The sequence below is a fragment of the Ammospiza caudacuta genome, chromosome Z (genome assembly GCF_027887145.1).
Source record: "Ammospiza caudacuta isolate bAmmCau1 chromosome Z, bAmmCau1.pri, whole genome shotgun sequence".
NCBI classification, from domain to species: Eukaryota; Metazoa; Chordata; class Aves; order Passeriformes; family Passerellidae; genus Ammospiza; species Ammospiza caudacuta.
The window spans coordinates 37,071,529-37,085,212 of NC_080632.1; the positions used below are offsets into that span (position 1 = coordinate 37,071,529).

The following is a 13,684-nucleotide window of genomic DNA, read 5'->3' on the forward strand; positions in this document are numbered from 1 at the left end:
AACAGACAAGTTTCTGTTACTGGCTCAGTCTGGGTTTCCCATATTGGAATCCTTGCAGTCTGTTTATGTAATTTAACTGTGCTGCAGCAGCACAAAATTATCTCAAACTGGGTGTCTGCAGGGAGGAACCCCAAACACAGGAATCCCTGTCTTTTATACCCCCAGTCTGTGTGTACTTGTTCCAGTGGTGATATTTGTTCTTGTTGCAATCTCTGGGTGACCAGACAGACCCCATACCCATTGATGGTTCTTTGCCTGGGGCTCCTGATGTTTCCCTTCCCCCAGGACACAATGTGCAACTTACACGTGAAGCTACCTGCAACATCAGAATTGGTTATTTCTCTGAAAAAGATTCCTTAAAGACAATGAAAAAATTCAAGTATGTCAGAAGCTGTTATCAGACTTTTAGGTGGCCTTAAAATCATAGCATTATAGAAGTATTAAGGTTGAAAAGAACCTCCAAAATTATCTTCATCTGAATATCACCACGCCCACTAAACTATATCATGAAGTGCCTTGTCTGCTTATTTTCTGAACACTTCCAGTGATGGTGACACCACTACTGCCCTGGGGAGCTTGTTGCAAAGCTAAATTACTCTTTCAGTGTAGAAATTTTTCCTAATATCTAAACCTCCACTGGAATGCCTTTCACACATAGATGTGCAGATATAATTAAATATTCTGAGTTTTTTCCTCTGGTTGGAAACACTTTTAGAAGTGTTAGACGCTGACAGTGACGTAACTCTCTGCTGTTTGTAGGACTCAACCTGCTAGAGGGGCAATCCCGACCCATCACATGGCAGCACTTCCAAATTGTAGACAACGATGACATCCAAAATGTTCGCTTGGTCACAGTCGATGGCTTACAGCACGGGCAGCTCTCAGTCAGAGGTAGGTAATTTCAACTGCAGAGACTAGAAAAATCTCCTCTGTGATAAAACAACAGCTCTGCTCCCTCTGCTGACCACCTTCCCCTACAATCACACTAGGCATGCGTATTAAAGCAGGAATGTTCAAAAAAGTCAGTATTTAAACCTTCATTTTCTTAATGTATGTTTACACTCCAAAGGCAAAATTTTAAAGAAATCAGCTATGCTTTCATTGAGAAACATGACTTTGGAGAAACACAGTCAATACATTTTCAGTTCTTACATTTTTGCTTGCAGATGTTAAGGAATGCCAAGTGATTTTGTTTTGTTGGCAAATACAGACAGCATTTGGATATAGTTGTTACTGGTAGCTTTAAGGTTTATTTCAAAAAGTTGAAATTAAATTAGATTTCTAACTCATTAACCTTCTGCATTATCAATATCACTAGTTCTACTCTCCAGCATATCTGTCATCACAGTGCTTGGGGAAAAGGTTATGTAATGGAAATCACACTGCTGTTGGCAGGGTGGGAACATGTTGCCACTATCAATGCTGAGATTTTTTGATAGTTGAATGTGTTCATGTAAAATGCATATACCTAAAGATGTAAAGAAGCTATTTAAAGGAAGAGAAGGGTGGTGTTTTGAATATAGCAGATGCAGACACTACTCAGAAGTAAACTTAACTCCAGGGAATTCCGGACAAGTAGTCCAGTGTGGGAATCTATAAAACATCAGGAAGTTTTAAGAAGGCAGTGAAAAGGCAGTGTCTGCAAGATCATCCTCCTGCAGCGCTGCAGGCAGGGACCGTGTGCTGGCAGCAGTGCTGGGTGGGTTGCAGCAGGGCTAGCAGTGCTGTCTCTCCCCAGAGACAGTGCTAGGGAGGCTGTGCAGCCAGCCAGGGCCCATCTCCTATGGCAATCCTGCCTGTGCATACTGAGCTTGAGGGTTTCTCAGGCTACCATGCAGCAGCCAGAGGTGGGTATTTTATCTCCAGTGACTGTGCCTTATTCTCTTTTGGCTCTCCTCATGCCAAGGAAAACATTACCACATATTCTGGGAATTGTCTTTTTTTTGGCAAAACCTTAGAGGAAAGCCTGGCTTGTTTTCTTGGTGGCCCTGGGGAGATCATACCTTTTAGTGCCAGCTTGCAGTTCATGAATCCTTTAGCTTGCCTGAATATTTGTCTGTATGCATAACATTTCTAGAGAAGCAGAGGTATAAAACTGTCTTATGACAGACCATAACCTCAATATACCAAAATTCCTACATCATTATATTTTACTTGAAATGAAGTCCTGATCTTTAATTATAAAAATATATATTTGATATATTCTTTGATGCTTAAAATGCCTGTAAAATGCTCTGATAAGAAAGTAGAAATTAAAGTGGAAACAATCACAGTTAAAAATCCTTGATGTCTCCACATACCTTTAGTGACATTTGGAGGATTTTCTCTGCTGTCACAGTTACAAATTTTGCATTCTTATTAGCTATTCCAACTCCTACAACCTTTTTTTTTAATAGGTGAAATTGCGTTTGATTTTTCTAGTTAGCAACATGCTGTTCATCTCTCTCCCTCAATAATCTTCATATTAGTGGAAAGATACTTTTCTGGGCTGAACCACACATTTTTGATGCTTTTTCTTCCACTGTTTTAACAGGAGGGAAAGGATTCATGTTCAGTGTCTCTGACATTCAGGATGGAGTTGTCCACTACCATCATGATGACAGTGATTCTACTAAGGACTTTGTGGTATTTAGAATTTTTGATGGCTCCCACAGTATTCGCCATAAGTTTCCAATAAATATCCTCCCTAAAGATGACAGCCCTCCATTTCTGATCAGCAATGTGGTCATTGAAGTTCATGAGGGACAGACAATCCTGATTCAGCGCTCCATGCTCCATGCTTCGGACATGGATTCCAGTGATCACTACATACTATTCAATATTACCAAGCCACCACAAGCAGGAGAAGTCTTGAAGAAACCAGGACCAAACTTGCTAGGTAATGAAGCACATCCACGAATTTTTCTTTGTCATTTCCTTTTAAAAATACAGCACATGTTACAGTCAGACACCTTATTTTGGCTCAGGACAAATAGTGGCAATTTTGAACTTATTTTATTGTAGTGTAAAACCCCAACACTAATTAATGTTGATCTCTGCACTAGCATAACTGTTCCTATGTACACAATTTATCCTGTAATTTTTCCATTTTGAGTCCATTTTCCTGCAGTCCTTTACTCTGGAAAAAGTATTGGTGTGAGTTAGTTTACATGCAAGGATCTGTGACAAAGTCAGAGCTAAGACATGATCCTAATTATGCTAAATGATGAGAAAACTCCTCTTCCATGTAATAACCCATAAATTCCTGTGCTAGGCTGTAGAGGCTGCTAGTCCTGCAAATTCTGTTCTGACTTTTGAACAGGGCTTTTGGCCTGTTTGCTTCATTTTTGAATGATCTTTAACTGACACAGAAAAGAACTTGATGGTGATCTTCAGAGAATATGGAAGACAATGAGAGAACATTTTGAAGGACTTGCTCCAGTTAGGGTGAAAAAGAAGATATTATACTTCTCCAGTTACTTGGACAACTAACTGCATAACTTTAATGTAGTATTAAAATCATGGAGTATTCAATAGAAGATGAATTTTTCATTTCAACAGGGTATTTTGTCAACAGTTTTCTTCAGAGGGATCTATTTAATGGAATGATTTATTATCATCATTTGGGAGGAGAAGTATTTGAAGATTCCCTTGAGTTTGTGCTATGCGATAGTCGTGACCCTCCAAATCTCTCAGAGCCACAGGTATGGAAAGGAAGCATCTTTGCAGTCTCCTGAATTTTTTCTTGAAATGGCTAATATCTTACATGTTCTGACAGGCTTTCAAATAAGACTTGTATAGATTTTTTCTGATGACAGTCGTCACCAAAACCCGTGTTCTTTAGGGCTATTTCTTGTTCTTGCTTTCAATGGGGTAATTCTCCCTGGCTGATTAAAGTTCATAAAAAAGACTTCTTCCTGTGCTATAAAACAAAATGTTGAATGCAAATCATATTTGGGGATAGTACAAACAAATTAAACAACCATCCTGAAGTCAACTGAGAATAGACTATTTTTTTATGCAAAAGTCCAACATACTAAATTTAACTTTGCATTTAATTTAAAGGGAAACCTCTAAGATTCAAAAGCTTTGCCTTTAACTGTTAAACACCTCCATTAATCATGTGTTGATGATATGACATGACAGCCACATTCTGTATCTCACAGTCCAGTGATCCAGTTCTGTGTGCTTGTTGGTTAACAGCTGCTTGGGACACTCTCTTACTGAGAGCAATGGCTGATGACTCTGCTGTCTCCCCAATTGCAGGTGATGATGGTACACATTATCCCTGTGGATGACCAGCTGCCCAGAGAAGCTCCAGGAGTGACCCGCCACCTGGTTGTTAAGGAGACTGAGATTTCTCACCTAACTAAGAAACATCTCCACTTCATAGATGTGGAAGAGCAAGACAGGGAGCTCACATACACCATAACCACTTCCCCATTTTTCTCTTGCACCCATGGGTAGGTGCAACCTGATAAACCTTTCAGATGGGACTGGGGAATAACCCATGTAAGAGCAGCAGCCTCAGTGACAGTAACATACTGGTGCCTCAAGTTCTTCCTCTGTTTGTTGAAAGTGCAGGTGACAATAGTTGGATGCAGTTCTCCTGCTGATGATTAAGGGTAAGCTAGAGCCTGAAGCAAGAGAGTAATACTCAGAGTAATAAAAAATAGGTAATTCATAGCTGAACAAGAAACAAGAAGGAGTAAACCTTGTGAAATACTTTCCTTTTGTTTGATATAAATTTTACACTGACTTTTGGGATTTTGTACAGCCTCAAGCACAAGACACAGCACCTCTTCTAACAGTTAGAATGGGGCTGACCTGTGCCTCCCCCAGACTGAGACCAGGAGGTGCTGCAGCTTTTTCAAAAATATGTATCAGACACTCCCGAATGTGGACTAGGAAGACGTGGAGCAGAAAACAGGCAAAACACACTATGGGAGCAAGGGAGGTATGGAATGAATGAGTGCAGTAGCAGTTTACATCACTGGTGATGTAATCTCATTAGAACATCAGCAACAATTTGCTAAACAAAAAGATTAAAATCCAGAAATTGCATGGTTTAAGCTGAAGATTAACACTTTCAATTTGACCTCAAGCAGCAAAGGATCATTACGTAACTGGGACAACAGGCTATTTTCCTAATCAGTCAAATAGCCACATGGTTATCCAGTTTGCTAGTTACAGCTGTTGGAAAGCTGGGTTGCTGGAAACCAGTTAATTTCAGAGTTTATAAGATGCATGAAACTAGAAATAATTAATTTTTCCACTTAAAGATAAATGCAGGTGTGCGAGTAATAATAATAATAATACTGTGATAGACTAGACTTGCAGGTGGTGTAAATAGTATCTGGGGTGTGTAGAGACACACTCACAGTAATTTTTGCTTATGAGATGATTTTTCATGATCATCCTGAAAAGTATTTCTTTTGGTCAGTTTTCTGTGGTAATGTTAAAATGGATAGCAAGGATGGAAGAAAGGAAAATATTTTTCCTTTCAATGCAGGTGGAAGTTTGAAGCTAATTTGAAATGCAAGATTGAGCTACATGGCTATTTTCCTTGTTCTTTGGTATTGCTAGCCAAGATGTGACGCACATGTTTTTGTGTAGCTACTCAGATGCTGGGAAGCTGTTTATGGTGGACACCATCCCCAAACTGGTCAAGGATCCTACTGCTCTTGCACTGCGGTCATTTACTCAGGTTTGTTATGCTACCTGATACCGTAATGAGTTCTAAACAATTTTAAAAAGTTACAAGTGTATAGCTTTTATTTGACAGGAAAACGAGAGGTGAAAACTGAGGAGCAGTACTATCACAATCTTTGCTTAAGAAGCTCGAAACTCTGCTATTCCAGTACCAGATTTTAAAACAAATTTCTATCATGTTTCAGTTTTTCAATATGTAAACACAAATATCCTAAAAGCAGCAGGGGCTACAGTTGCTTGGTAGGCTGAATTTGGCTTCACATGATGAAAGAGGAATTAAAAAGTATGAAAAGTGTGGAAATGAGATCTTGAACACTTTCTTGCTTCATCTCAGTGTCTCCTCTAGTAGATACCAGTAGTGCTGGATAGAACAGGTTGGAACAGACTTTTTCAGGATTTTGTAATTCAGTTTTAATGCATTTGTAGTTTGACAAATAAGTATTACTAAAGTGACCTGTTTTATATCCTGCTGTATGGTTAAAGTGGCATAATGATCATTGCAGAACCATAATGAGAGTTCTGACCCTACAGAGGGTGCCTAATATGGGTGTCTGGATGCAAGATTTTAATGTTCCTATCACTGGCCTGTCCTTGCCATGAAAGAGAGGGCATGCACTTACTATTCATACTAATGAGGGCAAATTCAGCTGCTATGGGAGATGTTAGTTTTTATGAATTGTTTATTTTAAAGTCACAGTTAGAAAAGGTCCTTGGACCACCATTTTGACAGGGACCCGTAAAGAAGTTTAGGCCATGACCTCTGCTATCACTTCTAAACCATATCAGTATTTCTTTGCTAGAAGTTTGAGTACTTGAACGTGTACTCACCTAATTTATATTTAAAGATGCATTTAATCAAGGTATGGCTAGTAGCTAAAGCATACAAAATTTCTAAAGTTTATTTTAATGGCTGGATAGCACCTAAAGAGAGGAGGATAAAGATCCCTAATGTCATGGATTATGAATATCCCCCCATCATCTTCTCTTACATGTACCCTTCTTCTCTTTTTGTAGCATGCTGTGAACTATATGAAAGTTGCTTACATGCCACCCCTGCAGGACATTGGACCCGAACCTCAGCAAGTCCAGTTTGTTTTTTCTGTCAGCAATCATCATGGAGGCACTTTGTATGGGATTTGCTTCAATATTACAATTCTTCCTGTGGACAATCAAGCCCCAGAGGTAGGGTAGTGTGTAGGGTAGGAAAGTGAGAAGGAAGGACTTGGAAATTGCTTTGGGTACAAACAAAATAAAATGTTCTGATTTTACTGAGTTAAAAAAAGAATTTTCCATGGTATCAGGGTTTCAGAGTCTTGCACACAGCTTGCATTGGGATAGAAGCACCAGGTGAGTGCTTCTCTAGTGAAGTCTAGCGAGTGTGCAATGTCATTTTCCTTGATAAGCAGAGGACTACCTTTGGCATCTATGTATCTGTACAAAAACATATATGTTTTGCATCTTGGTTAGCAAAACTGCATCCCTATATTTTGTGTTGCTTATGGCCTTAGGAGGTCCGAAGCCTCCAGAAATGGGATGAGAACTATGATGCACATGTTATAGCCCACTGTTGGTAATTTCATTAGCTTTTTCTAACACAGCAGAAAAGAGATATCCTTTGGCATATTTTTTTTATTGTGTCACACATCCTTATAGCACAGCAAATGGGAATAACCCTGTTTGGTGTGTGTTTAGAGGTGCAGCAGCACGGAAAGCTCAGCATTTCTCCTCCCTGCAGGTTTTAGCAACCCCTTTGAGAGTGCAAGAGGGTGGCACGACCCCTATTACAGAGGGACACATTCTCATCTCTGATTCTGACACGAAAGGAGAGCATCTCTTCCTGCTCCTGCAGAGGCAGCCGCAGCATGGGGTGGTGGAGCTGGATAACATTCCCATGAATGGAGGTGACAGGCTTTCCTGTGAGGACCTGCGTACCCTGGCAGTGAGGTTAGAAGAGTGGTGGCTGTCTTTTGTGGTAGCTGAGGCTCTCCCTTGAATGAGCTAAAGCCTGATGTGGTGCAGAGCTCACCATAGCAGTGCTCACCATAGCTCTGGCAGAGCTTCTCCAGAAGATTGCTGGCAGAACTGTGGGATTGCAATGTCACCATGAAATGAGCACTGAGTGGCCAGGAAATGGGAGTCAGCATGTCTGCTGTAAATAGATTTCTCTATAAAAGCACTGCTTCATGCAGGTGAGGAGACAAATTCTGTATTCAGCCATGAAGTTCCTGTGAAGAAGACACTTGTGCTAGCTTTTTTCTTTTAAGAAAGTTGTGTGTTTATTAAGCTTGGTTTGTTTACAAGAAAACTTTTTTTAACATTAATTAATGTAGAGAAGAAAATTTTGCTTCTTTATTTGTGGCAAGAAGAAGACATGACACATGCATGCAGAGTTAGAGCTCCCTGGATCTATTTCCATCTTTTAGAAAGTAGGGACTCACCACAGTCCTGAAATACATGTTTTACTAAACACCTCACAAGCAGCCAGGACATAGATGACAAATCCTTAGGGAAATCTTTTTCCTGACTGATGGATGGTTTATTTTGGGAGTTTTCTTCTTGTAAGAGACCCCAAAAACCCTTTGGAGAAACTCTGATTCAGAATCAGCAGGGTTAGGTGTACACCCTTACACAGAGAGGGATACACATTGTAAGGCATGACCAGAAAGCATGGATTCTTTTTATCTGTGAAAAATTTGTGTAGCTCTGTAATCTTTTTTCCGCAGATATCGTCATGACAGCTCTGAGACTCTCACTGATGAAATTTTCTTTGCAGCCTCAGATGGCATCCATTTTGTAGAGTTCATCCTGCAGGTCAAGGTCAGTGTGTGGCGTGTTTCTGAGAGCGATTGTCTGTGTGGAGGCAAATGGTTCAAAGCTTGATTTTTGGAAGTGCTTGCATTACCTTGGAAACTGGAAGATAAGGCATATGTTAGGCTTCCATTTCAACCGTAGGTTTCAGGTTAATGTGGCAAAATTAAGAGGAGCTTTGACTTGCACTTTGTACTTTAACTGGGTTTTTTTTTTTACTTCAGCTGGTTTCTTTTTGCTTATAGAGAAAGCTCAGTGTACTCTGACAGTGGCATCAAACTGTTAGCTTGAGCTGCAAAGCAGTGTCCTGAAACAAGTGGCTTCCACTGAAATGAACAGTAAGAAAACCTTAAATTATTTTTCTGATTAGGTGTTGCCTGTGAATGATGAGCTACCTGTTATGCAAACAGGCCTTGTTCCCGTGCTCCACTGCCTGGAGGGTGAAGAAGTTGTCCTCTCCTCAGAGTACATTTACGCCACAGATGTGGACAGCGACGACATGGAGCTGGTGTTTGTGCTGGCCCGCCAGCCCCACCACGGGCTAGTGAGGAGAGCTGGCTCTGCCGTGGATCGTTTCTCCCAGGCTGATGTCATCGCTGGTTTAGTCACCTACACGCACACCAGTAAGTGAGCTAAGGACACAATTAGAATGAAAGGCGGTCAGACAAGTGTTAGTAAAAAGTATCTTAACATTTTTGCAGAATTCCAGTAGGAACTTCTTAGAAACCGTGCTTTGTGACTAGGGAAAAAAATAAACTGGCTTTAAAAAAGAGCTGTCTGATAGACAACCAACAAATGTTTTAATATGTTATCCAAATCCCTGCTTGAACTGAAAATTATATTTGAACAAGTATATGAAAGCACCACAATCCAGGAGGAACACTTTCACTGTTGCTGACAAAATGTCTTGGGCTTTTTTGACAAAATTATTATTAAGTACAAACTACAGTATTTTGATGTGCTTTATGACAGTAAAACCCCCCATTTTTACTTCTTCCTTGCCTCTCCAATCTAGAATGCTATCTACTTTGGACAGCTCATAGTCTTTCCATGCCACAAGATAAGTTCTGAGTTTCATAAAGACAAAGAAATGTTTAAAATGCTTTATTTTGTGGTTTTATTGTTAGTACCTTTTTTTTTTTTTTAATTACTGGCAGAAATCAAGGGCTGGTAAACTTCCTTTCTTACTGAAATTTATTCTTTCATTGTGATTGATTTATCCTTTCTACATCTCTGAATAGCAGCTTTAGTGGTTTTTTTCCCCTGAAATACTCTGGTTTTCTCTTTAATGATTCTGTAATTCTGTGTTAGCATGGAGAATAGATGTGGTATTTTCAAGCCTGGCACTGTCTAAAATGAGCAGCTGGTATTTGAAAAGGAAGTACTTAATTGTGGCCACCACCAACAAACTTTTCTTCTGCATTCCAAAGACATCACAAACTGTATTTCAATGACAATATTTTTCAGGGGCAATGAAGTTTTAATTTCAAGGATGTAGCGTTTGTGGCTTTCATTTCCAAATTTCTAACAATAAATGTGGTGTCAGTAGGTATTACAAGAGAAGTCGGGGAGTCACTTTCCTTTCAGGCTGCTTATTAATGGTATCTTGCAGCAATGCAAGACACAGGCTGCCAGAAGTGCTGACAGCTGGAATGCTCTGAGCCCACAGATGCTTCTTGCAAGGGGTAGCAGTTCCCAGTGCTGTATCAGCCCACATTTTAAATGTAACTGCATATAGGCATAATATACAGTACTGTAATAAAGTACAGCCCTTGTTATAGTCCATTTTGTAAGGATAAGAAGCACATAAGAACATATACATTACTTGCTATATTAATATTTTTCTTTTGGAAGAGCATGGATATTACCATTTGTCATAGAGGAAAACATATATAAAATAAAGATTTTCCTACATTCCTTGAGAAGAAGTGCAGAAAAAACACTTTTCCCACACAATATAAATTTTGTACATACATTAGTGCACAAAGAACAGAATCTTGAGGACAATTAGCTGTGTTATTACAATATAACATAATATCATAACATTACAATTATAACATTATAATTACTATAGCAATACTAAGACTTTTCTACACCCTCTTATTATATCATAGAAGAGAGCTGGTTAAAATTAATTATTAACAACAAACCAAATCTCTAACCAAGCAGCACCTCACCACTCAGAATTAAGAATTCCAGTAATTTTGCTGCTGCTTTCTTTTTCTTCGGACTTGATGTTGAAGACTGTCCTTGCAGGATAAAAATTAGTCTTCAGGAAGTTTTGATAAATAATTTCTTCTAAATATTTTTTCACAGGTGGTGAGATTGGCCTGACTCCTTGCATTGAGATCCTAACCTTGATTGTCTCTGATGGCGAGGCTGGCCTAGATGTGACAGACTGCTGTTATGATGGACTTCCTTCCCCCCCAGTTTCACGTGATGATCCCGTTCCTGTCTATGACCTTAACATCACTGTGCTTCCAGTGGACAACCAGCCTCCATCAATTTTAACTGGTGAAAGCTTCTTCTCAATACAGCAGTACAAAGGGGGCTACCCCGCGCTGTAATGGCTACAGACTCAGAGTGGCTTTTTTTGTTTTTGATTTTTAGCATTAGAAATAGTTAGTTGAATCAGCATACAAAAGTTTTGTATCAGAATTTTCATCAATTTTGTTTTCATTTCCTTGTACAGTCCAAACACCCAATCCAGCTGCCAGTGCAAGTCTGAGCTGGCTGTTCTTCAGCTGCATGCTTAAAGCATGCAGTTAGAGATAAGAGCACTCAGATCTGCTCCCTACCATGTCTACATGCTAATTGCTGCATATGTAAGCTATGATCTAAAAGTGATCTATATCTTGTCCTTGAACTGAACTCGTGGCTCAACAATTATCAGGTTTATACAGGGCAAAAGCATAATCATAAATAACCATAAATAGAGATATTTATTTACCTTTGTGTGTAGAGCACAAAACAGAAATTTGGGACAGAATCATTATATTTAATTATTTTAGCAAATAAAGACAAAAGCTATACATTAATAGATATGAAGCCACATTTTCACAACTACACTTCAGAATCTAAGAAATTCAGTTAAAATGGAAATAGAGTTCATAATGTACATCTAGTCCAACTGCAGCCCATTATGTGAAATTTCCATCAATTTCCTGGGCTTTTTAGTGTGGTCTGTGGTGTACATATTAAAAGTATGTTTTCTATATGCTTGTGTCTTTCAATGTCATTTGTTTGTAAATATCAGGTATATGTTATGTATCTCAGAGACTATTTAAGCATATGTATGAGTAGTTTTGTAATTTGCAGGCACTCACCCAAGTAATGTTCTGGAAATTAAGCATTGTCCCAGCAGGGAAATTAAGCAGTGATGCATGAAAAATTGTTCATTACGAGCAATTCTTAACAGCTCTCATGTAATTAATGCTCTGACAAACAGGAGTAACAATTGTTCTTGAGCAGTATATAAACCTTAGCTAATAACTTAATCAGTAAAATAATTTCATGATCCTCTTCTCTACTTCTATGATGGCAAAAGCAGAGATGTCAGTGAAAGCGGAGAAGAAAACATTAAAACAAAACCCCTCAGTAATTCAGTATTTGTTGTGTTTCCGCCCTTTGTTATTATTTCCATTCTTATTACCAAAAACAACAGTAAAATCAGCTCATGACCAATAATGCTTAACATGTTTTTTGTGTGCAGGTGCAAGCTTTGTGGTGGAGGAGGGCTCCTCAGCAGCCCTTACTACCAAACATTTGTTTGCCACTGACCCTGACACCACTGCAGATGACTTACAGTTTGTGCTGGTTTCTCCTCCCCAGTTTGGTTACATTGAAAACATACTGCCTTCTCCTGGCTTTGAGAAGAGCAACATTGGGATAAGCATAGGTAAGTCTTAACAATTTAGGATAATCAAGCAGATTAGATGTGGAGGGCTTGTGGAAAGCTCTGCAGTGGGCTCTGGTGGTGCAGATGCAGGTGTGGGCATTCATACAGACTTATGAGGAACGCAGGTGCTGACAAATGAAGAGCAGTGGGACTTTGTGTAGGAGTTCAAAGGGAGACTAAAGCAATGCAAGTGTGAAGAATCGGCCCTTGAAGCAAACAAGGCAACAGTTGTTTTATGCATCCTGCTGAGATCTATTAGAAGTCACGATATGAGATACAAATCTGCTCTCCCTGCCTTCCTCTTCAGTCCCCCATGAAAGACTCCAGTGTCCCTTCACCTACACCTCTGCCAATTAAATGCAGTAGCCTGGGTCCCACATTTGTTTCCAAGACAAAGTTGCAGAAGTGCTAGAGGTGGTGTTTGACTTAGATAACGACTTCCCTTGTCCACTTTCAAACTGTGAAAGGCAGTTTCACCCTCAGCAGAACACATTGTAACATGATTTGTAATGCTATCAGCTTTTACCAGGCATCTTCAGCTGGAAACCTGTAATCACTGAGTCTTTAAGTTCTCATTTTTGTGGTCTGTCAGTCAAAATGTAATTAGAATAATATAATCATAGAATCGTTAAGCTTGGCAAAAGCATCTAGTCCAGCGATTAACCTAGCACTATCAAGGAATCTTGGACCTTGGACCTCAGATATTTTCCTACCTGTTTTTTGAGTTGGTTTCATGTGGGCTCAGTTGTGCAGTCTTAGCTGAAAAGTGACAAGCTTCAGAATCCCGCCTGAAGGAAAATTATGCATTTTTGGGGGTAAAGGGCTTGTTTCCTGGAGTAACATTAGCAATGTAACTCTTACCATCAAAAAAATGACAAAGAACTTAAAAATTCAAATTACTTATTCTTTGAAAAAAGACATAGTTTCAATTATTTTGATGCTGGATAAGACTAGGAGACATGAAAGTATTGTGCTAACTCATTTTCTTTTTAAAATCTGTAGGTTCATTTCAGCTGAAGCATCTGAAAGCCATGAATATAAACTACGTTCAAGCCAGGCACGTGCGAATGGAGCCAACAGAAGACAAATTTGTACTTTATGTCACTGATGGGCTGCATCGCTCAGCAGAGACTCCATTTTTTGTGCTAATCAGTCCAACCAATGATGAAGTTCCAGAATTCATAGCCAGAAATATTACTGTAAGGAAATAAGCAATATGTTTGTCATAGAACTCCTTTAACCAGAAACCACTCTTTAATATAAATAAGAACATTGTCCTTCTGTTCC

The 13,684-nt window shown here is 39.3% G+C and overlaps 1 protein-coding gene across 1 annotated transcript in view; it reads left to right on the top strand.

Annotated features, from left to right (window-relative positions):
• The window catches only part of FREM1 (FRAS1 related extracellular matrix 1), a 56,490-nt gene that overhangs the window by 10,443 nt on the left and 32,363 nt on the right, over window positions 1-13,684 (top strand). Inside the window, exons 7-18 of the mRNA XM_058823977.1 lie at window positions 760-891; window positions 2,534-2,878; window positions 3,541-3,683; window positions 4,246-4,442; window positions 5,596-5,686; window positions 6,706-6,873; window positions 7,427-7,635; window positions 8,415-8,508; window positions 8,870-9,122; window positions 10,816-11,013; window positions 12,212-12,397; window positions 13,400-13,596. Of these exons, the coding sequence (XP_058679960.1) occupies window positions 760-891; window positions 2,534-2,878; window positions 3,541-3,683; window positions 4,246-4,442; window positions 5,596-5,686; window positions 6,706-6,873; window positions 7,427-7,635; window positions 8,415-8,508; window positions 8,870-9,122; window positions 10,816-11,013; window positions 12,212-12,397; window positions 13,400-13,596 (2,213 nt within the window). The remainder of the gene's footprint in view (window positions 1-759; window positions 892-2,533; window positions 2,879-3,540; window positions 3,684-4,245; window positions 4,443-5,595; window positions 5,687-6,705; window positions 6,874-7,426; window positions 7,636-8,414; window positions 8,509-8,869; window positions 9,123-10,815; window positions 11,014-12,211; window positions 12,398-13,399; window positions 13,597-13,684) is intronic.